The 23296-nt window shown below is 51.4% G+C and overlaps 2 protein-coding genes across 4 annotated transcripts; one reads left to right on the top strand and one right to left on the bottom strand.

The window, feature by feature from the left end:
- The first annotated feature begins 743 nt into the window (after positions 1-743).
- Positions 744-9914, top strand: LOC144730287 (evolutionarily conserved signaling intermediate in Toll pathway, mitochondrial-like). Of its 2 annotated transcripts, XM_078610973.1 has the most exons (10): positions 744-823; positions 2614-2784; positions 3250-3570; positions 3797-4157; positions 4673-4896; positions 6081-6138; positions 6811-6959; positions 7389-7491; positions 8145-8386; positions 8827-9914. In XM_078610973.1, the coding sequence occupies exons 2-9, from the start codon at positions 2671-2673 to the stop codon at positions 8366-8368; spliced, it is 1554 nt and encodes a 517-aa protein (XP_078467099.1). In that variant the 5' UTR covers positions 744-823; positions 2614-2670; the 3' UTR covers positions 8369-8386; positions 8827-9914. The 2 variants fall into 2 exon arrangements, with proteins under 2 accessions (XP_078467099.1, XP_078467100.1); XM_078610974.1 differs by lacking the exon at positions 744-823 and having other exon boundaries at positions 2614-2788.
- A 989-nt stretch (positions 9915-10903) lies between these two features.
- SLC25A27 (solute carrier family 25 member 27) lies at positions 10904-23088 on the bottom strand. Of its 2 annotated transcripts, XM_078610971.1 has the most exons (9): positions 22588-22846; positions 20226-20399; positions 19329-19413; positions 17650-17772; positions 17244-17356; positions 16309-16393; positions 14825-14917; positions 14291-14393; positions 10904-13115 (listed from the first exon to the last, which is right to left on the bottom strand). In XM_078610971.1, the coding sequence occupies exons 1-9, from the start codon at positions 22718-22720 to the stop codon at positions 13044-13046; spliced, it is 981 nt and encodes a 326-aa protein (XP_078467097.1). In that variant the 5' UTR covers positions 22721-22846; the 3' UTR covers positions 10904-13043. The 2 variants fall into 2 exon arrangements, with proteins under 2 accessions (XP_078467097.1, XP_078467098.1); XM_078610972.1 differs by lacking the exons at positions 10904-13115; positions 14291-14393 and having other exon boundaries at positions 14830-14917; positions 16221-16393; positions 22588-23088.
- Between the last annotated feature and the right edge of the window lie 208 nt (positions 23089-23296).

The raw sequence follows: 23296 nt of genomic DNA, 5'->3' as shown, positions 1-23296 counted from the left end.
CACGTGCTGCGGATATCCGACTTGATGGGTGGGGTGAGGGGTCGGGTGGGGGTCAAGGGGAGGAGTCGGTTGGGGGTCGGGTGAGGGGTCGGGTGAGGGGAGTGTCAGGTGGGGGGTGTCGGGTGGGGGGGGTCAGGTGGGGGGGAGTGATCGGTTGGGGGGGGGTCGAGGGAGGAGTCAGTTGGGGGTCGGGTGAGGGGTGGGGGGTGATCGGGTGGGGGGGGGGTCAGGTGGGGGGGAGTGATCGGTTGGGGGGGGGGTCGAGGGGGGAGTCGGTTGGGGGGTCGGGTGCGGGGGGGTCGGGTGGGGGGTCGAGGGGGGGGAATCGGATAGGGGGGGATAGGGGGTGGGGGGGATAGGGGGTGGGGGGGCCTCCGCCACCCGCTCGCACGATATAATTTCGATATTCAATTTCACGATATAACGATTATCACGATATCGCCATTATCGCAATATTAACATTATCGCTATATAACGATTATCGCGATGCAAGCCGTAATTGTACTTTTACACACACGGCGTGAATTACAGCATTACTTTGAACTGAAACTATTAACTTCGTAAATAAATTTTTGTTGTGGTTTTCCCACCTGATGACGATTGCTTGTGTTGCAATCGAAACGTCGTGATTTATTTTATACCTACGTGACTTTACCGAAAGAATCAATTATCATTGGGTAATCTGATATCGTACGATATATCGTATCGTACGATATATCGTATCGGGCCATATCGTCGCATATCGTCATATCGCGACCACCCTACTACCCACAACCCCGCGCGGCAACAACATGGCCACCCCCATGCCGCCCTGCTAATCCGCGTGAGTGTCCTCGTGTTCCCTCCTCCTCCTCATCATCATTCCTCATCTTCGAGTCTAAACACCTCGTTGGCTCCTCGCCTCATCGCGCAAAGGCGAGAGAGGCGATGAAGGAGGGTGGGGCCGCTTGAGAGGGAACTCGCAGTCTCATCCTGCGTGAGGCCTCCCTGACCTTTGGCTCGCTCGCAAGAAGCCAGCGTCAATTTTTGAGACTCACAGCTTCTTGAATGTAATACTAGTCAATGATAATACTCGTCTTCATCGTAATAATAACAATGCGACGGCTTGGGAGAGAGACCTCCATCCAGCAGTGGATTGATCGTTGTTGGTGGCGGAAGGCCTTTTTGTCAAATAAAACTGCCGGGTGTATGATGATTGACGCCGCGCCAGTCCGTGGCGGACGTTGTTTGACCATACTTCACCTCGCTGGTGCTGAGGGTTGGCGAAGGCGTCTGGGGTGGTAGACCCCACTACCGGTCCACTACCTACTTGCCCTCCCTTAAAATAAATTACATTGGCGATGCCGCTTTGCCGGTGGTGCACAATCAACAAACAACACCACAATTCAACGCATACGTCAATAACACAGCCTTAAAAGGAACGTATGCAATTATTTGCACACCTGTTTACGTGCTCTGAAGAAGGGCCATTGCCCAAAACGTCGCCTGTGATATAATTCTTAATCGGGCGGTGTTCCTGTACAGTAATGTCCTGCGGTACTTTCTGTACTGACATCTAGTGGCTTGACCGCCTCCGTCTCGACGGAGCCGCGGGATTGTGCGAGAAATCCGCATTGTGTCTGGAGTCAAACCATCCGCGTGAGATGGGGTCGACTCAAACTTCACCGTACACACTTGAGCCAATCAGAAACAACCTACTTACTGTGCCACAGCACATTACCCGAAACGTTCCCTGTTATATTTTTCAGTGAACGCCACAGTGTTTTTGACGAATGAATTGCGGTTTTTGTAAATTGTTTTCGTACACTGGCCAACGCAATATCACCAAATAATGTGTTTTACTTATTGTACCACCACCTACAGACACCACCACCTCGCTGCACCTCCGTGATGTCAGATGATCGCAAATGCACAAATGACGGCTTTATCCCAGTGTGATATATCCAAACACTTGTATTGCACAAATGAATGGGCCGCTATTTACAGTGAAACATTTATAGATACCCCACTGATTTCTTCCTAGCGCATTTCTTCTCAACACGGGACTGAACTTTGTCAAATCAATTGCTCCGTATCTTACAGAAGAGAGTGTTAAAATATGTGTGTTAGTCTATTGATATTGGTGGGAGACATGGGGACCTGGAAGTTACATGTTTTTTCTCTAGTTTCATAAGTACGATCATTTATAATTTGCAAAGGGAAGTTTTGTTGTGTGTGGAAACCATAGACAAGCAGGAATCCCGAGCTGCCCTAGCTCTGGTCCTAATATTTCTAATAAATGTTTCGTATGTCTTTAAGTGGTATCTATGTCAATCTGTACATACTCTGCCGTGTGGTGGGCACAAGGAGGCAGTGCGGCAAAATATATAGTGCTGTAAAATCCTCTGTTCCCGCCTTCACAAACCCACACTGACCAACATGAGTGAAGTACGGTCACATATTGTACATGGGGTGTGGAGTAGTGGTGCAGTGACTTCTGCACCATGTCATTATTCTGACCACCTGAGTTCGATTCTCGGCCACGACTAACATCAGTGGCAGGTGGTATCTGTTGTTCATCCCTGCACGATGCAGCGTGGTGACACGGAGGGACGTGTCTGTATGCCCCCTCAGGACTGAGCTGCTCGCGTTGATGAGGCCGAATAGGGGTTCACCACGTCGCCATTGACGATGATGAGTTACACACGGGGGCTGTCGTCCCTGCTCGCTGGGGTCTGGACCCGCACCGCTTCAGCCGTGACAGGGCCCGTGGGGGTCCCTTCACGTCACCGCACGGGGCCTCATGTACGTGAGTCACAGTGTGAGAAAGTATTTTTGACCCCTGTCGAATTCTGACCCTGGCGTCAGAAGGCTATAATTTATTAAACCCTTTTTCTGCTGTGTCAGATTAACACCCCCTGCCAATATGGGTCATTATTCTCTTCACATACTTGTAAGTACACTGGGAGCTAATCTATTTTGCGTTGTAATATTGACAAAAGCCAATTTGGAGAGGGTTGCAAGAACCCTTGGATAGACAGCCAAACCCCTACACTAACCATAACCCTAAAGCATTCTTACCTCGGGGGAAGTGAGGGGTGGTGGAGTCCTTGCTCTTCTACATTTTTTACCACAGGGGTCCATATAATGAACTGGGGCCTGCTATGAATCAACTATCTCTTCAATACTTTACAGTAGTTAGCCAAGTCAGCAACTCGACAAATAATTGACACCGTGGGACTCTCTGTTGATCGTGCCCGTGTCCGTTAGGCTGCCACCATCGTGGTCGTCGCCTGCAGGAGCGTGTTCATCGGCCGCGCAGCGCTGCAGAGGCACCGGCTCTCCAGGACGCAGCCTGACACAGACAGCTCGAGCGCCGGCAGCAGAGTCACAAGCGACGAAGCTCACCAACGGCTGCAGCAACAGCAACATGAGAAGCAGCAGCAGCAGCAGCAGGAGGAGGAGAAGAGTCAGCAGGAGGAAGAGCAGCAGCAGAAGCAGACTCAAAATCAGCAGCAACAGCAGGAGCATCAGGAGCTTGCGATGAAGCAGCAGCAGAAGCAATATTCTTGGAGCAAAGAGTCGACAGAGGTAGGTGGACTCGCGAACAATCCTACGAATGGCTGAGCGGGTGAGTTGAGGGGGTAGACTGACGGATGATAACAGAATTGTGTGAGTGGCTGAGTGTTCGTGTCCCCAAAGGCAAAGATACCTAACTTCGGCCTTGCTGTTAGGCTGCATCACTCCTGTGCCAAAGCCCCACATCCTACATCCATCACTTTTTCCCCCCTTGTGTCGCTGCCTCTTCTCTCCACAGGGCCGCGCTGACACCGATACCTCCGCTACCTCTCTCGCCATCTACGAGCACCGTTTTGCTGAGGCGGCCGCAGCGGCCGCGGCGGGGCATAGCGGCCGCACCAAGGCGGCGTTCACGAGCGTCATCGAGTCGTTCTGCCGGGACGACCCGCGCCGCCGCGGCCACGTGGACTTCGTGTACGCGGCGCTGCGGTGCATGCGCGACTACGGCGTGCACCGCGACATCGCCGTCTACAACCGCCTGCTCGACATCATCCCCAAGGGGGTGTTCGTGCCGCGCAACGTGATCCAGCGCACGTTCAACCACTACCCGCGCCAGCAGCAGTGCGGCATCGCCGTGCTCGAGCAGATGGAGAACTATGGTGAGAGTCGGCGGCGGCGTTGCGAGCGCGGTCGCTTATCTGTCCGCTCGCTTGCTTGTCCATTCATCTGATCGCCAATCAATAGATTTTTCCCACACACAAATTTGCTCGCCTGCTTGCCTAATCGTCGATTCGTCGGTTTTCCTGCTTGCTCCTTAGCCTCATCATCCATCAGCCTGCCCACTTGCTGACTTGCCCGCTTAACCAGACGCTCGCCTACATACTCGTTTAATTCCCAACCCTGAGAATTAAAAACGTTTGTTCGACTGTCAGCTCTGTGATATCTGCTTCCACACGCGAAGGGTTGTACAACACTGCGAGAGAGCTGAGTGGATACTTCATCTCGTAACGAGATAACGATTGCACAGTTGGAGAATAATTGGGGAAAATATCAGAAGGAAAAAATAAATAAATCTTAATTCAAAATATTTTAACCGATGGATAATTCCATGCCTTCAAACTTTGCACCAACCACATCCCCCAATGGATTCCCCTGACCCCCTCCTCCCCCCCAGGCCTGATGCCTGACAAGGAGACGCGGTCGCTGCTCATCCAGATCTACGGGCAGCTAAGCCACCCGTACCGCAAGTACCGCCGCATCCTCTACTGGTTCCCACGCATGAAGCACATGAACCCGTACCCTGTGCCCGTGACGCTGCCCAGCGACCCGGTCACCCTCGCCTCGCTCGCGCTCACGCGCATGGCCGACGACCTCGACGCCAAGGTCACCGTCTACCAGGCAAGGATGCCGCCCGCTCACCCACCCGCTCACTCTTTTGAAAGCTCTGCTTGATAGCGTGTTTGCTCGATTCCTCGTTGGCTTGCTCATGTGATTGCTCGCACGCTTCTTTGCATGCTCACCCGATCGACTTTCACACTCGCTCGCTCGTTTGCATGCTCGCTTGTTTACATGCTCATGTGACTGCTCGCAAGTAGCCAGCTATGGCTGCAGGGTTTTGGTAGTCCATGTTGTTTGTCGTTTATTGTGAAAATTCCGTCAGTTCATATGATCACTGTTTCATTGCTTTATTTTGGTGATTTCGAAAAGTTTACTGGTTTGGCCATGTTTGTTTGTTGTAGTACGGAGTAAGACTGATGGCCTTAATCTAAGTTGTCTTGTGGTTGTTGTTGTTTGACTTGCATCCCACTGGGATTTTTGCACACAGCGTTGGTGTACGGTGTTTTTTCTGCAACATTTTGCTGTCTTTTCTTGAATTTTCTGTTTGCACTCAGTCACATATTCACTTTAAGATGTTTTCTTGTTCATGTTTTTTGTTTGTTGCGGTTGCACCCGATTCAAGAGCAGAATGGCTCACAGGGCTATACCTAATAAATGAACTTGAACTTGAAAGTAAATTTTCAGATTCGCTGGATTCATTTAACACATTTCGTTTGCAGAGAAACGCTCAGCACAACATCTTGGAGGGGGAAAGTAGTTGAAATATAGATTGGTGGTGGGAGACATAACTGCCACTTTTTCCCCCACCAATCTACCCCGCGTACTTGATACACCGCTGCGTATATAGTCACTCCCTCTCTTGCGCATATGCTCGGTTATATTGCGCATACACTCACCGCTCAATCATTTGCTTGCTCACTTGCTGGAGGCCATACAATATGAACAAAATGTTAACAGTACACTGCGATGCTATGTTACGTTGTACCTAACTGAAAACTGTCTAAATCGATCAAAGGGTTTGCCCAAAATTTGCAGACAAAAATAACTTGGCGCAAAATTAACCATTTGCTAATATGCAATCACATTTTACCCTGACGGCTCCGAACACATCGGCTTTCGTATCGCCAATTAAATAGTTCCTCACACGGTGGAAAGCGATCCAACGTACGTGCACATGCTTGGTGTTTTCTGTCTCGTTTAAATACGGCTTCTGTTAATTTCCTTTGCAACCGTCTGCCCCGCAGAGTTCGTACAATGATGTCACGGAAGACGGCCGTGACGTGACCAAGCCCTACATCGTCGGTAAGGCGCTGATGTATCCTGTAGGTCAGGGCTGGGGAACCCTACGGCACACGGGCCAGACATGGCCCATGACTTTGTTTAATTATTCCCACGTCCACATGAAGCCTAGCACTTCGAAATGGCCTGAAAATGTTACTTATGTATCAACTGCGAGCATCTCATCAGGTTGTACGGGGGAAAAAATGACAACCCTACCACAACGTGGCAACCTTGAAATGTACGTCCTTCTTCATCTTCTTGGTTCTTTCGGTAAAGTCACGTAGCAGGAAAATTATAAAATAATAAAAATAAAACATAATAAAATAATTCTCACGACGTTTCGGCCACAACGCAAGCAGCCGTCTTCAGGTGGAGAACAGGTCTGTCGAGAAGGCAGAGTCTGAATGGCACGCCCCAGGCTTGGAGCGACTATTTAAGCTGGGATGGAGGGGTGAAGAGCGTCTTGACAAAATAATTTGCATATCAAGAGGAATTTCGCATATTTATGGTAAATGCAGATATGCGATTAGTACTACATGTGAAATGCGTAGGAGGTTTGGCGAGGGGTTTTAAGTCATGCCCATGCATTATGCAGGATTAGCAGTATCAAAGGGAGGGAGTAAGGTTAGAATGTACGTCCTTGCTTACACGCGTGTACATTGTGTGTTCATATGTACGGGCACGTGCGTGCAGGCATCCAGACCCCCGCTCAGCAGGAGTTGCTGTCACGGCACCGCCCCGAGCGGCCCGTGTACGTGGAGGGGCCGTCGCGCCTGTGGCTGCGTGACGCCAACGTCTCCTACTACGTGCTCCGCGGTGACCCCCTCGCACCCCACGAGAAGGTGCTAGCGGTCTCGCATCTTGCGCCCCTCCCCCCCCCCCCTTCTAATGAGACACCGCCTCGCTGTGTCGCTCGTTAGCGTCGCTCACCCACAACCGATCACGGACGCGGTTGGGGCGGCTGCACGGTTCTAAATAAAAACGACGATCTTGTTCGGAGGCTGCTGCGGGGACACGTCGCGGTTCCTTATGTCCGTGGGTTAAAAAAATCGATCCTTAGGCGAGCGATACGTGCATCGGGTCGTACCAACAAGAATCGATTATTGAGAGGTGACCGGGTGGTTCGGAGGGCAGAGACACTGAGCAGGAATCACTCAGGTGCATGGTTTTAAAATCCGTGTCTCGGTCACTGCCCGTGATCAAACCAGGTTCTTGAGTGTAGCGAGTCAAAGGTCTCAGCCCGTTCACCAGCGACTGCAATGTGTCCCCAGAACCCCCCCATCGACCCCGAGCGGAGCCTCTACTACCCTCTGCAGCTTGACCTTGACCTGACTCTCGACCTCTCCGATGACTTTTCCTTCGATGTTCAGGAGGGTGAGTGGTTGCCTGCCGGTTACTGTTGCCACACACTACCGTCAGCCTGAGCCCTCTCCACTCAAACACCTGACCACCGCCTCCCCCATTATCTACACCACCCCCATGTGGTTCATCTCGCCGTATTTTTAAATCCTTTATATTAAGTTCACTTGCTTGCTTGCTTGCGCGCTTACGACCGTGCAAATCTTTCGGTCGTTTTTTAACCCACTTCCCGTGATCCAATCGAGCTGACATTTTGCACACAGACTCGTTGTGCGTGGCAATTTATTTTCGTGAAAAAATTTCCATAACTTGAGACTTTTTAGGATTTTTTTTTTATATTTAATTACCAATTGTTTAATGGTGGCAGGCAATCATCTGACCCATAGGTGGCAGCCTTCTCAAGCCAGAGGACGAGAGGACTCTAGCTGCCACGCATATAAAGGATTTATAGTGAAAAACTTTGTTTTTACGGGTTAATTTTTTCCTTGTCGGGCGGTCGCAGTGAGTGAGCGGGTGAGCGAGCGGGGTGAGCGAGCGGGTGAGCGAGCGGGTGAGCGAGCGGGTGAGCGAGCGGGTGAGCGAGCGGGTGAGCGAGCGGGTGAGCGAGCGGGTGAGCGAGCGGGTGAGCGAGCGGGCGAGTAAGCATCTGCCCCGTGTGTCTCCCGCAGTGGAGGAGGGCCCCGTGTTTGCCATGTGCATGGTGGGGTGTGGTGACCAGGCCACACTAGGGCACTGGCTCTCGGGCCTGCAGCTCTCCAATCCTGTGTTGGGCCGCACGCCCATCATATTCCGTCTGGAGAGCACGCCCAGCGACCTCGTGCCGAGCGGTGGGAGCCACGGGGGACGAGGGAACGACAGCGAAGGGGGTCCCGGTGAAGAGCGGACAAAGTGACGCCGAGGGTCGGAGGAGGTGAGGTCATCTTATGTTACGATGCGGAGGAAAGTTAAAGGACGGTTGTTAAGATCGCGGCTCTCTTGGTGGAGCGGCAGCGATGGCCGTGGTGGCAATGTGCAAAATGCTAAGTCCACTGGAAGGAGGATTAGCGCCAACCGAGGTGGAATTTACATTCGTGCAGAGTTTTCCCAAAGCCAGTCCTCGCGAGATTTCAAAGGCGAGCCAGCGGACTCCGGGAATGTGCCGTTGGCATTGCATCTGCAACACCAGCTTTCAAATTGCCGGTGCACACACGCACACACTGTCTCTTAATTAATACCCGGCGGGAGTTTTGGGGTTTATTTAAAATGTCATTTTTTTTTTTTTCGGGTAATGTTTGGGCTTGCTCTGAATGCTGGCTTGCTTTGTGTCCCACTCTTGAGAAGTTTTACTGAATCCATTTGTTGTTTGTGCAGCCTCATCTCGAGAGCCTCCGCACGGGAGCCGCTACCGATCGGTCACGGCCGACGGCACCGTAAAGAGGCAGAACTTCTTAGTGGTTGCTGACGGAGGCATCCGGCCAAATCGTGCCACCAGCACCACCACTGCGCTTGCCACGTGGTTGTGTACCACCCACCGGGTCGCCCTGCCCCCATGACGCCTGCGTAGTGGCGCCGCGCACCAGCCACCACCGCTGCCGCCTCCTGTTGCGAGATTTGCGATGCCCCTGGTTGGAAGTGGGTTTTGGAGGTCCCACGCGGCTGGCGACGTGGGCTCGTGGTGGCACTAACGTACGTGTGGACCTGTAAAGCCGCAGATGAGCCAGCTTGCTAAATGGGCTGACTACGGTGGAATGAAATAAAATACAAATGAAAAATAATGTAAGCTTATTCTTTGGGTCTTTCGGTAAAGTCACGTAGATAGGTTCAAAGAAAATAACAAAAAACTTCGATCGCAACACAAGCGTTCGTCATCAGGAAGAGGGGAAGACAACCGCTAAAAAACGACATAAGCTCTTCACCGAGGTCTTTCCCACTGCACAACCGAGTCGTGCCGGGGCCGTGCCAATCCAGCTCGGTACGAATGAAGAGGCCACTGAGTTGTGTTTCCACCGCAGAAGTCCCGAGTGGTGCCGCCGACGTCACTCGCAGAGGGAACAAAGTCGAGGCGCGCGTAGGCGGCGCCGTGACGTTGCGTTTAAGTTGTTCACTTTCTTTGCGCCGTCACAAACGATGATCACGTCAATATGCCCCTGTGGCATCGGGTGACGTGACGATGAAGACGCGTTCATTTATTCCGTATTGGTGATCGGAACGAGATCCAAAATTGCCCTTAAAAATCCAGGACGTTTAACTTTAACTCAACTCTTGGAGATAGTCCAACAGATCTTGCGTGGGTAATGTGTTCCTTTCAACAATTAAGTAGAACCTTGCACACAATAGGACAATGGGCCAGATTGTTATCGGGTTGTATTTTAGTTATACATCAACCCTAAATAGATTGTTGGCTCGTGAGTGTAAAAATATAATTTTAATCTAAATTAAAATGTATTTGAAACCCTCTACCCATTGCTGGTTGGTCTGCTTGTTCGTAACGCTGGGTTGTAATGTGATTGTACATACGCGAGTAATGGGCGTTACACCACACCACACTTCCCGTTGCAGGAGAATCCCAGAGTCTTCCCACCCATTACGCCACCATCGATAACGATTAAAACGCACGTGTTGTCGGTTGAGCATGGAACCATTCAATAATTCCTCAAGTAAAAACTTAACTTTTTATTTTAGCAGGTAAGGCCCACTTAGCTATAGAGGGGCCGTCCATACATGACGTCACGCGATTTTGGACGATTTTTTTACCCCCCCCCCCTAGTCACACGGCGTCACAAAAAGTCAGACCTCCCCCTCAAATATGACGTCACAAAGCTCTGCCCCCCCCCAAAATTAAACATGCTTCAAATCGCTTTAAACTATTGTCATTGTAGTGAAAACATTAAAAAGTCTATTTAATTAAGTAGAACGTGTTGTCTATATCGTCACAAATGTCTGAACCCCCCTAGGTACGTGACGTCATTTATGGACGGCCCCATAGCTCTTTTTTTAGAAGCGACCTAGCCACAAATGATCGCTCAATGAAGTGGCTTATCACGTAGACATAGCATCCAAATACTCTTAAACGCATGTTTCTAATGTGGAGAAAAAAAACCCGTAGAAAGAACATGCCAACTCCAAATATACAGCAGGCGTCAGGGTTGGGATCGAACCCCCTTCTGTATACCAGGCGAGGTAGTTAACATTTCGCCACCGTGGTATCCTAAAAACTACTTAAAACGATGCGATGATATTCTTGAGTGATGCTTCGTACTCCACGTGGCTGTGCGGGAACCCATCTTGCTGCCAGTGACGTTGCTGTCGTGACGGGGACACATGGGGGCGTCTGATTGGACAGTCAGCGGAAAGAGGGTGAAGCCGATGTCGTTTTCCCGCCAAAACCACAAGGAGGCCACGCCCACCCCCCTGCCCTGCTCTGCAATTGGTCAAATGCAAACATGTGAACGGTTTTTCAAGACTTTTTTTTATTGATCACAAGCAAATCAAATGCAATTATAACGCTGGTGATAATTACTCGAGGTATATTTCATCCCGCAAAATAATTTGTCTTGATGGCAACAAGAAAATTAAGGCACATGCTCAGGCAGCTTTCTATATTTTAAAAAACGGCGATTAAGTTATTGCTATACAGTATTTGAAGAAGGAATCACCGCCATATAAACAAGTAGCACGGTAGCTGGGCTGTGACGATGTTGTCACGCACACCCTTACGGAATTGAGACGGCTGTAGTGATTCTCTGGCCTCACAGTCGACTGACGTCACACGCGATTGAATGCGTCATTTTCCCCGCCTCTGGCCCTGCTTGGCCCGAGACAGATTCAGATGTATTCTTGTGAGGCCCGGGTATCACAGTTTGCTTCTGGCTCGACACGGCAAATAGCCAGTGGAAAAAAATACCCGTACAATTCTGGCTCCTGTCCTGGCACAGCGCGGATGTGGCAATGGAAAATTGGCCAAATTGTCACTGCTTTTAAATATCAATATATAAAGAAAAATATCAAAATCACATTAAAGCAATTATTCATCTAGATATTAAATACTATATTTGCACACCTGAGTTCTCAAATAGTGTTAACTACTCGGATCATCAAAACGAGAGTTGCTACCTTTGGACATATGAAGAGTACTTCTCAACACCGTAAATGCATTGTCTTAAGTGGTGGTTCATTATTATTATTGGGCAAATGACAAAAAACCTGGACTTAAAAATGTCCTGGGATGGCTTAAAGAACATCCCAGAACAGCAGCTACCTCCTCAACAAGAGGAAGTTCCTGGGAAAACCCGGACAGTTGGCAACCCTAGCCACAATCCACCATTTTGGCTGGTCAGTGCTCGTCAAGCAGTGGAACCAAGATGGCGGAGGCTTTGAAAGATCACAATTACAAAAATAAATATATCACTTGATTACACGCGCGCTACATTCAATACAATATGCATCGTGCGATTAACTGCAATGTGCAATTATGAATATTGCTGCTATCTTTTACGCGTAAAATTGCTATGCAATGCTGTACTTATTGTCTTCAATAGGTGCAATCGAGTAATCATGACTGCTTTAAGCGTTAAATCGAACATTGTAGACCACTGAGGTAATTACTGCCAGGCACTGACCCAGAGTGGTGAGGTATGGTCAAACAACCCTCACGACCGGAGTGGGTAGGCCTTTGTCAAAGAGGACTTAGCAAACACTGGCCCTGCTCACGTAAATTATAGCAAACACGTGCTCGGGTTACATTTTTTACGTAAAACGGAAGCTGAAAATGGTTGACTTCTCAAAATGTCGATATTTCACAGCCCTCCTCCTGGAGGAAGTTACAAGCATCTTAGCTGCGCTAATCACGAAGTTGAGGGGAATAGTCGCAGCCTGGCAATGAGTCTGCGTTTATAATATTAGAGCCATGCTCAGTTGCTTCTGTCACTACAAGGGCCTTAATGCGGTGAATGGAGTGTTTGTGTTCATGTGTGTTAATGTTTGGTGGGGAGCGGTAGTGTAGCGTTTAGCGTCCTGTGCTACGAACCCAGAGACCCGAGCTCGATTCCCGCTCACAGCCAATATCAGTGTAGATTTTCTGAACCTATACCGGGCCTCGCCTAGGTTGATAAAGCCTCAAATGAGTACCTGGTGTGGTGTGCAAACATCGCCACTGGGGAGAAAAAAGGTGGCCAGGGCGTGGTGTTGGCCACCCACCCCCTCGTGTACTGTGTCGGCCTTCATAGGTGCTCGCTAACAACACTTGCCCCAATGGTCTTTCAATGCTATATGGGGGATCTTAGTCGTCGTTTTTTTTTAATGCTTGGTTGCCTGCCAAAGGTATTCGAAATTCCTATTCGGATGCCCTCGGTCTGGGAGAAAGTTTCCCCACCCCTGCTCAAGGTGGCATTGCGTCTCACGCTGCCACTAGGCAACGAACCTCATGTCGTACACGGGGAGGGCGCGGGGCCCAGCAGTGAACAGCCGGGCCGTTCACCAGCCACCATTCCTTTTGCGGGGCCGTCGCCAAAATCCTCCGACCACGAGAGCCTGGTGTCCGGAGACTCGGCGACGAGGCAAAGTGAAGGCGGGTCGAAGCGGAGCCGAGCTCAGAAGGAGCTCACGCCGGTAAGCCTGCGGATCTGCTCGAAGGTGATCCAGAAGGTGAGTGACCAGGGGGCCTGCACGCACGCGGCAGTTGAATGAACGCAATACGCATTAACGTACGTGTATGTTGAACTTACCACAGATGCTCATGTGAAAGCTCGCGATGTGGTGACCGCCTTTGTTCGATGGTTAGCCAAAAGGTGCTGCGAGGATGACCGGGAATTCGCGTGATGATGGTTTATGCTCCTTGACGATATCAGCAAAGGTATTGTGGTTCATTTGTGTAAAGCACCTGGTGTGTGATGAGTGCGACCTCATAATAAAGTGCTCTTGCACTTGCTCCAAGTAAGCGCCTTCCAACCAGAGTAAAGAAGTTAAGTTTGCTTGTCTTCCCCAGGAAAAGCTTTAAGACTGTTCGGGCATTGGCATGACTCAAAAAGAGGTGTCACACGATGGGGCTGGCAACTCAAAATAACAACAAGAGACATTTTTTTTGTCCAATTCGGTAAAAACACCACTCAATATTTCAAGAGCCGCGAAGCACTGTGTGGTGAATATGAGACGGTGGTTGTCCTTAATAAACAACCTCACCAAGTAGCTGTCCTTCAAGAGCCGCACGCGGCTCCAGAGCCGCAGGTTGTCGACCCCTGGTCCAGTGGTGGTGCGTTGCAGTGGTCTGCGGTTCGAATCCGGTAGGCTGCCCTGGGTATTATCGCGGTGTGCGTATTAACCGTCCACTGATTCTCAATGGACTGGACGTTAAAGATCCCCCGGCGTCGTTCGTAAGGGTGGGCCATGTGTGTGCCGGCATCGTGGTCCATACCCGCGAAATTCGAACCACACCGTAAATTATTAAAATTGGAATTTACACCTGGCAATGACCGCCCCCCGTCGCTACTAATAAACTCACGCCAGTCGCGTAACGAGCGTGGGAGCAGGGGGTGCCTTGGCCCCTGCCTGGTGGCCAAAGCTACGAGTTTGGGGCCTACTTGACTACCACCATGAGATATGTTTTCATAAAGAATGTAAACGAACAAAAATTTACGTAATGATGTGATTAGGCAGGAGGAGCCACGATATATAATAGCCTAGGTGCCACCGTGCAAGACAAATCAAATATCGGGGCCCCACGTGACCGATTGCCGCGCCCCCTGAGCTGAGATGCGCTCGCTCTAAGGCGCTTTCTAGTGTGCTGAGGGCATCACAAGCGGGCTCCCCGAGCCACAGGTGCGGGGAATGCGATGATTACCATGCGTGCCCACGTGGGCAGGAAGCCCTTGTAGAGGGCTACGAAGCCTTCAGCCCTCACCGTCTGCGTGAGGCAGTCGAGGGAGGTGCGGTAGAGGACTCCCCTGCACACACACAGAGGCAAGTGGCCATTCGCTGGTGCTACTCGCCAACAGCACTTGCCCTGACGGCCTGTTAAAGGCCTTGGGGAGGGTCTTTGTCATTCAACGATACCACGGCAGGGTGTGTAGGGACTGCCCATAACCCCATCATCCAGAATGCGGTTTGATCTCGAACGCTCAGCAGTGGTTGAGCCTGCATAGCGTTGGGGATGGATTGACCGTAGGTCTGTTAGAGAGTGCTGCGGTGTTGCAGCGACAACATCGCATTGCTCACGACGCTACTCAAATGTTCCCACACGTACGCTCCCCCGGATTCACCAACCCGCGCTGACCAGCGTGGTGAAGTATGGCCAAATGACACCCCCACGGCGTGGGGAGGCCCTCCTCCGGTAAGCGGATTGACGAAAACGGGCCGCACACGTTCGCGGAGTCACCTTCCATTCCGGTCCGTGGGCTGGTTCATGATTCGGGTTTTGACGACATCCGCGGGTGTACTCATCGTAGCTGCTACTAACCCTGAGAATACACTGCATCCATACACACAGACAAGAGGTCGCAAACGGGTTTTGATTCCTTACCCGTACCCGGCCGCACCAGGGTCGCAAATGGGTACCCGTACCCGGCCGGGTACGGGTAGCGGGTACCCGATTGCGACCTCTGACACAGACGTAAACCAAAAGACAACGATACCACGTGTAGTCTGACACAGACTGCGAGGGGCAAGTGCTCTAGGCGAGCGCCTATGAAGACCGGCACGGCACGCGAGGGGGTGAGTGGTCATCACCATGCTTGGTGGGAATTTCTCTCCCGAGTGCTGATGCTTACACACCGCACCAGATACTCATTTTTAAGGCTTGAGTCCACCTCAGGGGGGACTTGAGTCACTGAAGTTGGCCGTGAGCGGGAATCGAAGGTGGGCGCGCTGGTTTCAGAGCGCAGTGCGCTAACCGCTGCCACACCGCTCCCCGCACAAGCACAGACGTGTGCACACATACATACAAATATCCCCCGTATAGCCTTAACAGACTGTATGGGCAAGTGCTGTTAGCGAGCACCTATGAAGGCCGGAACGGTACACGAACGTCGGGGTGGGTGGCCAGCACCACGCCCGACCGCCTTTGACTCCCCAGTGGCGATGTTTACACACCGCACCAGGTACTCATTTAAGGCTGAGTCGACCTAGGGGAGGCCCAGGACCGGTTCAGATAATCGTCACTGGTGTTGGCCGTGAGCGGGAATCGAACCCGGGTCGCCAGGTTCATAGCGCAGCGCGCTAACCGCTACACTACCGCTCCCCATATACATACGCACACAAACGCACACACAGCAGACGTACACGTGCACACCGCGTTGCCCAGTGCAGCATGGTGAATGCATGCAGCATAGCAGTACAGCGCGTCAATGGTTTATGCTGCACTGCCCTCTGTTGCCCACCACATTGCTCCCACCGCCACCTACAATCATTAGGCATGGCTGTCGCCAGTCCAAGCTGCTGTTCAGGATCAAAGCCTGCTTAGCTTCTGAGATCTGGGCGCAATTTTGTGGTGATTGGGTCATAGCCCACGGATCAACGGGATGAGTGAAATATATATTTTACTAGGTAAGGCCCACTGAGCTATGTAGCTCGTTTTCAGAAGCGACCTGGCCACTCATGATAGCTCAACGAAGTGGCTTATTATCACGTTGAAATTTATAGCAGCCAAATTATTTAAACACACGAGGGAAAAACCGGAGGACCCGGACAAAAATCCACACGCGACCATGGGGAGAACACGCAAATAAATATTCAGGCGTCAGCGTCGGAATCGAACTCATGAACCTGCTGTATACCGGGCGAGGTGGTTAACATCTCGCCAACGCGAAGCTGCGCACAAAACGAAAATTTCTGGAGCCCAGCGCTCGTGAGTCTCGCTTGCACCTTGACAGTCCGTGGCAAACCCAGTTGTCCTGCAGCGTCGTGCGTCGCAGCAGCAGGTGTTTGACCGTGTCGTAGGTCGTGAGATCTGTGGAGAAGTCGCGACAGCACGCGAGCAGGTGAGGGGCGAAGCAGCAGGCGACGACGCGTCGGAGCGTCGCCGCGTGCGAACGCCGAAAACAACAGGAACAGATGACACCAATGGAGACTAGGCTCTAAGAAAAGCTGTCTCGGGTGTGGACCAATCAACTTCAAGGTCAGTGCATATTATTATCATTATCAGAGTTGTTTCTTTTTGTTTGCATTTTGACTACTTGTGTTGTGGTTATTGCAAACACGATGCTTTGTACAAAGGTGTCAGTTTTGTACCAGTTTAAAGGGTAAAAATCTACTACTAAGATCTGACCATGTCTCGCACCCCCAGAAGGGGGGTGTGCGTGCACCCCAGGCTTAAGAGCTACTGCTTCAGATGATGAGAGGGGAGGAGGGAATAGAGGGGGGGGGGGAGAGAAGGGGGGGGGCGAGCAGAAGAAGTGAGCTGCACGAAGGAGGAGCAGCGTCTGTCGTCACAATGGGCGGCAGTAGCGGCGTGGAGAGAGAGGGGGGGGGGGAATGGATTCAGAGTGGGGGGAGGGGCATACGCGGAGGTCACGTGACTTACTGGAGGGTCGTAGAAAAGAGAGAGAGAGAGGAAAGGTTTTATTTCGATTTAAAGCTTTCGTGACTGCAGGGATTAATCTTCTTGGTTCTTTCGGTAAAGTCACGTAGAAGGGAAGTAATAAAATAATAAAAATGAAACATAATATAATAAATTTATTATGTTTTATTAAAAATGAAACATAATATAATACATTTATTATGTTTTATTTTTATTATTTTATTACTTCCCTTCTACGTGACTTTACCGAAAGAACCAAGAAGAGGAAAGGTGTTGTTACCTCCGAGGTTGACGAGCGCTGCCCGCTGCACGTTGGGCGCCCACCCAGCCCAGAGGCCTCGCATGCCGCCCCGAGACAGGATCTGGGCGAACGCGTGCCAGGCCCCGCGCACCCTGCCGACACGCGGTTCCCGTTATAGGCCGATAACCCTCCCTCTACCCAGGACGGCATAGATAAGCAGGTTATACGCCTCCTTCACACATCTCTCCCTCCACGTATTTTTTATCTCTCACATCCCATCAGCCATACGGTCTTCTGGAAGTACACCATTTCAATAGCATTGGTTCAGCGGTCGGCCACGCACGGTGTGAAAGACGTTCAACATACACACACACGTACGACTTGAAGTTGGTTAACGGGGGAGCGAGCGATTGAGCGAGCGAGCGGTCCGAGCAGCTGGGGTTACCTGGGTGCCTTGCCCTCCAGCCGCCGTCTCCCCTCCATCTGCATCTGCACCTTCACCAGGTCGGTGGGACTGGCAAAGAACTGGCCGATGGCACCCGCCATCATGCCCCCCAGCACCGCCTTCCTGCACCAGAGGACGTCCATCAATTTTCGTGATTTGCTTTTGGGGTAAAGGCCACGTAGTGATGCGACAACGGGCTGTAACAGTGTCATTAATTACACAATTGGAACCTCCTTTGCCAGTAGCAAAATATGATAACTGGGTTTTTACCCTTTTATCTGGCAAAACTGACAACTTTTTTACAAGGAGTCATGTTTGCATTGACCACAATACCTGCGGTCGGAATGCAAACAAAAAACACGCCTTTTGGCGTCATCTGGTCCAACACCATGTGAGACTAGGTTCTAAGAAAAGCTGTCTCGGGTGTAGACCAATCAATTTCAAGGACAATGCATACATTATCAGAGTTGTGTTTTTTTTATTTGCATTCCGACCGCAGGTATTGTGGTGAACGCAAACATGACTCCTTGTAAAAAAGGTGTCAGTTTTGTTGCCAGATGAAAGGGTAAAAAAACAATAATCAGTGTCATTATTTATAATAATATTAAGAAGCACAAGCAGCAGACGAGAGATGTCCCGCATGTCATATAGGTGGTAAACCACTGAAAGTTTAATCCCACGTTCATGCATTGATTTAGTGAATGGTGGCATTAGCACGGTTGGTAACGTACGGTGCGAAAGAAATTCAACGTACATCCATACGTAAGCTTTCGCTTGCAATATCATGAATCGTAACTGCTACGTACATATATGTTTTGGGGATCGGAACATAACGTGATGATCTGGCGAGACTTGCGTTGTTGAAAACCCTCAACCATCCAACACAGCCCAAAGAAATTAAATTTGCCGAGTGGCGCACAAGCGTTAAACGGCGCCGCCGGGTTACGATCGTTTCGGCTCAGCTCACCGGTAAAGTTGAAGAACGATTCTCACCGCGCCACGATTGTGTCCAATTGGTGCATTTTAGTTGTGAGGATGGTCGATAGTGCGATGGTGCGTAATGCGGTTGACTCTCGATTACCTGCGGTGGTGGGGCGGAGGGGTGGCCTGCATAAAACGCTAGAAGTAGTTAATTGTGCTCAGGCAGCGTGTTTATTACTCACCTACGTAGCACGGCGGTGAACGTGTAGAACGCGTCTGTGTGTGTGGATTGGTTCACAGAGTCATCGCTTAGCTTGGGCAACGATTCGCCGACCCCCGACGAGCGAGGAGCAGCAGATAACGGCACGAGCGAGCCCCGAATGAGCGCGGTCTATTGAACGTTTGGGGCCATCTCGGGCGAAGGCGAGCGAGCCGGACATCTGCGGTGCCAATGGGCACGCGAGCTTCGCAAGGGGCCTGGAGCGCAATCTTCACGAAACGGCCGAACCGTCGCCGCACCCTGGCGAACGTTCGTTCTGCGCCGCGAGCGCTCGCCGCACGAGGGGAGGGGACGCCGCCGTTGCTGCCACTGCGGGAAGAAGAACCACCGGAGGGAACTTTTCGCCATCGGCGGTTTCGCGACCACGGCGAGATTTTGCAAGCCCTTCGTCGCGGTATCGGGCGTGCGCGGTGAATGCGAGGCGTTCGCGGTCGACACCGTGCGTGCGTGCGGGTGCACGAGGAGCGTCGGGACAAACCAGACTGGGAAGGTGCCGTCCGCGCTGCGCAGCAGAACGCGTTCCCGTAGCTGTTCGTAGGCCACCATGCGGCCCCCCGTGTACACTGGGGTAACAGTGGTAACAGGGGTAACAGGGGGGAGAGGAGAACGGTATGAGTATGATTATAATATTATTGTTTTACCCAGGGAGGCCTCACCGAGTCTCAAGGCTCTGTGTTCAGGAGACACCTGCCAGGGGTTCGCAGTAGGAGGGGGGGGGGGGGAGATGTTGCGGCTGCGTGTGCTACCGTGTTAGTGTCACCGTGTTAGTGTCACCGTGTTAGTGCCACCGTGTTAGTGTCACCGTGTTAGTGCCACAGTGTTAGTGCCACCGTGTTAGTGCCACCGTGTTAGTGCCACCGTGTTAGTGTCACCGTGTTAGTGCCACAGTGTTAGTGCCAGGTGTTAGTGCCACTGTGTTAGTGTCACCGTGTTAGTGCCACCGTGTTAGTGCCACTGTGTTAGTGCCACGTGTTAGTGCCACCGTGTTAGTGGCACGTGTTAGTGCCACGTGTTAGTGCCACCGTGTTAGTGCCACTGTGTTAGTGCCACCGTGTTAGTGCCACGTGTTAGTGCCACCGTGTTAGTGTCACCGTGATAGTGCCACGTGTTAGTGCCACCGTGTTAGCGCCACTGTGTTAGTGCCACCGTGTTAGTGCCACGTGTTAGTGCCACCGTGTTAGTGTCACTGTGTTAGCGCCACTGTGTTAGCGCTACAGGCAGCGGTGGTCTGTGTTAGTGCCACTGTGTTAGTGCCGCCGCGTTAGTGCCGCCGCGTTAGTGCCGCTGTGTTAGTCCCACGTGTTAGTACCACTGTGTTAGTGCTACAGGCAGCGGTAGTCTGTGTGGGCTGGTGTTCCCGTGGGCCCCTCGCTACCGATGTGTCGGCACACCGCCGGCGTCGCTCCCTGCCACAGCTTGAGGGCGCCCTCCTCTCTGGCGATGCCCACCGCCGTGCCCACCATGCCCCGGTACTCCACGCCACCCGGACCGGACCGCGCCTCTCCCTGGATCTGCAGCCTCGTCTTGGTTAGGTCGAGGGGGAACGTCACTGTCGGACCGGGGGGTAGAGAGAGACGCAGAGAGAGAGTTGGGCAGAGGGAGAGTGGGAGACGGTGGCGAGATGTTGACTCCCTCGCTGAGACGTATACGTTGCGGTGGATCGTCGTAGGCGACAAACGCAAGCAGAGCTCCATCTCCGCGTGTTCACAAACGCGTTTTGGCCGTTGGCCTATTGGTTCTCCAACACGATTCAACAGAATGTTTAGCAAGTCGGACCCAGCTGATGATGAGATCCGTTAGGGGTGCCGCGGTGGCTAGGAGATGTTAACGACCTCGCCTGGTATACAGGAGGTCGTGGGTTCGATGCCGACTCTGACGCTTGCTGCTGCTGTATATTTGGAGTTTTGCGTGTCCCTCCTCCCGTGGTCGTGTTGATTTTTTTTTCCGGGTCCTCCGGTTTTTCCCTTCACATTTAGAATCAACGCCACACATTTCCACACGATGATAAGCCACTTTGTTGAGCTCTCATTTGTGATAGCCAGTTCGCTTCTGAAAAATAGCTATGCAGTAGCTGGTACAATAAAAAACAAGTTTAGTTTTTAGTTTAGTTCAGACAGACTGCGGAGGACCTACACGGCCCACCGCTCCGCCTGGTCAACTAGTGACCACTACAGCCATGGTCAGGAGGACTGCGTGGATACATTCACTCTTCCACGGAGACATCGACTGGATTCGAACTTGGGTCCTCTGACTTATGGTTGCATGTTGTGCGATTAAGACTGTCCTAAAGTTGCTTTGATTATAATGCAACATTGGCAAGGCTAATGTGGAGTCCACTGCCTCGAGGCAACATTTATGGACCGTCATATTCATGCTCACCGTAGGTACACAGAATAGCAAAATACTCTGCGATAACATTTCAAAACACAGCAACTACACTGCAACAAATGCTTGGGGAGAGAATAAAACAACAATAATAATTCTAGATTTGAAACTTTTCTGGTTAGAATTTTTTGTTGCTATTTCATTTATACCTGATGATGATTGCTTGTGTTGCAATCGAAGCGTCGTGATTTTTATTTTTTTTATTTTATTTCACTTTTATTAATTTTAATTTTGATTTTTTACCTACGTGACTTTACCGACAAAACCTAAGAATAACAATAATATTCGTGGGGATTGTTTGACCACACTTAGCCACGCTGCTTATTGCGGGTTGTTGGTGTGGCGTGGAGTTTTTTGTTGTTTTGGGTGGAGTGGGGGCGGGGGGGAAATGACTGCCCCGGGTCAGATTTCACCCACCACTGGCGTTGGCCGTGGTCTGGGATTGAACTCGAGTGGCCGGGTCCAGAGTACAGCGCGCATTTCTAGATAATCACGCCACCGACATACACACTTACGCCTATAGCCGTGAAATTATTAACCCGCTCGACACTCTCTTCCCAGTAAACATGCAACGTTGAGCCGACGTCGGTTGGTGGACGTCGCCCGAACGTCAACGAAAGCTGGCCCACTGTTGCGTGTTTACGGGGTTATTTATGAAGTTGGGGACGAGGACATTGACACGTGTGCAACTATAAGCCACGCAAGCAGCGTCAGGAGCCAAATCACGTCCATCCATCTCAGCCACAGCTGCTCTGCAGTACAACATTTCCCAACACGGATTAACACAAAAAAACGGATGCAAAAGAACATTGGCCATGCAATGCAGCACATATGTCGAAACCACTCCGTACAACAACAGCATCACTAAAAAACTCAATATTTTTCTCTGTTTTACCAGGTAAGGCCCCGCTGAGCCATATCTAGCTCTTTTTCAGAAGCGACCTGGCTATCGAAAATGATAGCTCAACGAAGTGGCTTATCATCGTGTGGACATTTATAGCAGCCAAACGCTCGTTTCTAAACGTGGAGGGGGAAACACCGAAGGACCCGGAGAAAAATCCACGCGACCACGGCGGGAGCGACATGCATATTCCAAACACCCAGGTTGTCTGGTTCTGGGATCGAACACCACGACCTCCTGTATACCGGGCGAGGTAGTTAACATCTCGCCACAGTGGCGCCCTGATGAAGCAATTAGCCCATGCAATCGTAGCCATGCACCAAAGCTGTCAACCCAGCAGAGCGCCTATCTCGGCCACACAGCCAGGACCGCGGATAATCGATTCGAAGCGCGTGCAATGACAGCCATGCAAGCAGAGCACCCAGCCGTGAACAACACCGCCACCACGCACCTATCTCGGCCACGGCCGCGGCACACGCTGACAGCGCGAACTTTGCCACCAGGGGGTGAAGCGAAGCCGACGAGGAGGAGGAGGAAGGAGCGATGGGCAACCTCCCTGCGGGCACGGCTGCTCCCTCCCCCATAGCAGAGCTCCTTAATCGGCGGCCGCAGTTAACGACGACGACGACGATGATGATGAGGATGGTGGCGGCGGCGCGGGACCAGAGGTGACCCCTCTCTCGGGTCTATCACCCCCCCCCCCCCAAATGCACGCTTCCTGTGATGTCACACGGCCGGGGTTGTGTTGCACCACGAACGCAGAAGCGTCGCGCGGGCCGTGCCGAGTCTCGTGATGATCGGTCCGTCGGCAGAGGGCGACGTGGCATCGACGGCGGAGGGGAGATGAAATCTTAATTTGGAGCTTTCGTGACTGCAGGAATTGCTCTTCGGTTCTTTCGGTAAAGTCACGTATAAAGAGAAAATAATGAATTAAATAATTGCATACGACGACGTTTCGATTGCAACACAAGCAATCGTCATCAGGTATAAAAGAAATAGCAACAAAGTAGTTGCTATTTCTTTTATCTATAGTTTTCTGGTTAGATTTTTGTTGCTATTTCTTTTATACCTGATGATGATTGCTTGTCTTGCAATCTAAAAGGTGGAGGAGAGCTCCCGTTGCCCGCAAGCGTGGGTCGGGGATGGAGCGAGTGAACCAC

The sequence above is a fragment of the Lampetra planeri genome, chromosome 35 (genome assembly GCF_965212315.1).
Source record: "Lampetra planeri chromosome 35, kcLamPlan1.2.h2, whole genome shotgun sequence".
Taxonomy (NCBI): domain Eukaryota; kingdom Metazoa; phylum Chordata; class Hyperoartia; order Petromyzontiformes; family Petromyzontidae; genus Lampetra; species Lampetra planeri.
Note: the sequence above shows the minus strand (reverse complement) of the source record. Positions and strands in the feature narration are given on the sequence as shown.

Bases quoted from the DNA above. Each gene is read 5' to 3' on its own strand.
- LOC144730287 (XM_078610973.1), top strand. From the start codon at position 2,671: ATGATGAGTTACACACGGGGGCTGTCGTCCCTGCTCGCTGGGGTCTGG. The intron at 3,571-3,796 runs GTAGGTGGACTC...TTCTCTCCACAG, and splicing joins GGAGCAAAGAGTCGACAGAG to GGCCGCGCTGACACCGATAC. The intron at 4,158-4,672 runs GTGAGAGTCGGC...CCTCCCCCCCAG, and splicing joins CGAGCAGATGGAGAACTATG to GCCTGATGCCTGACAAGGAG.
- SLC25A27 (XM_078610971.1), bottom strand. From the start codon at position 22,720: ATGGGGGAGGGAGCAGCCGTGCCCGCAGGGAGGTTGCCCATCGCTCCT. The intron at 20,400-22,587 runs GTGCGTGGTGGC...CCGGTCCGACAG, and splicing joins CGCGGCCGTGGCCGAGATAG to TGACGTTCCCCCTCGACCTA. The intron at 13,116-14,290 runs GTAATCATCGCA...GCGTGCGTGCAG, and splicing joins TGCCCACGTGGGCACGCATG to GCCCCCTGGTCACTCACCTT.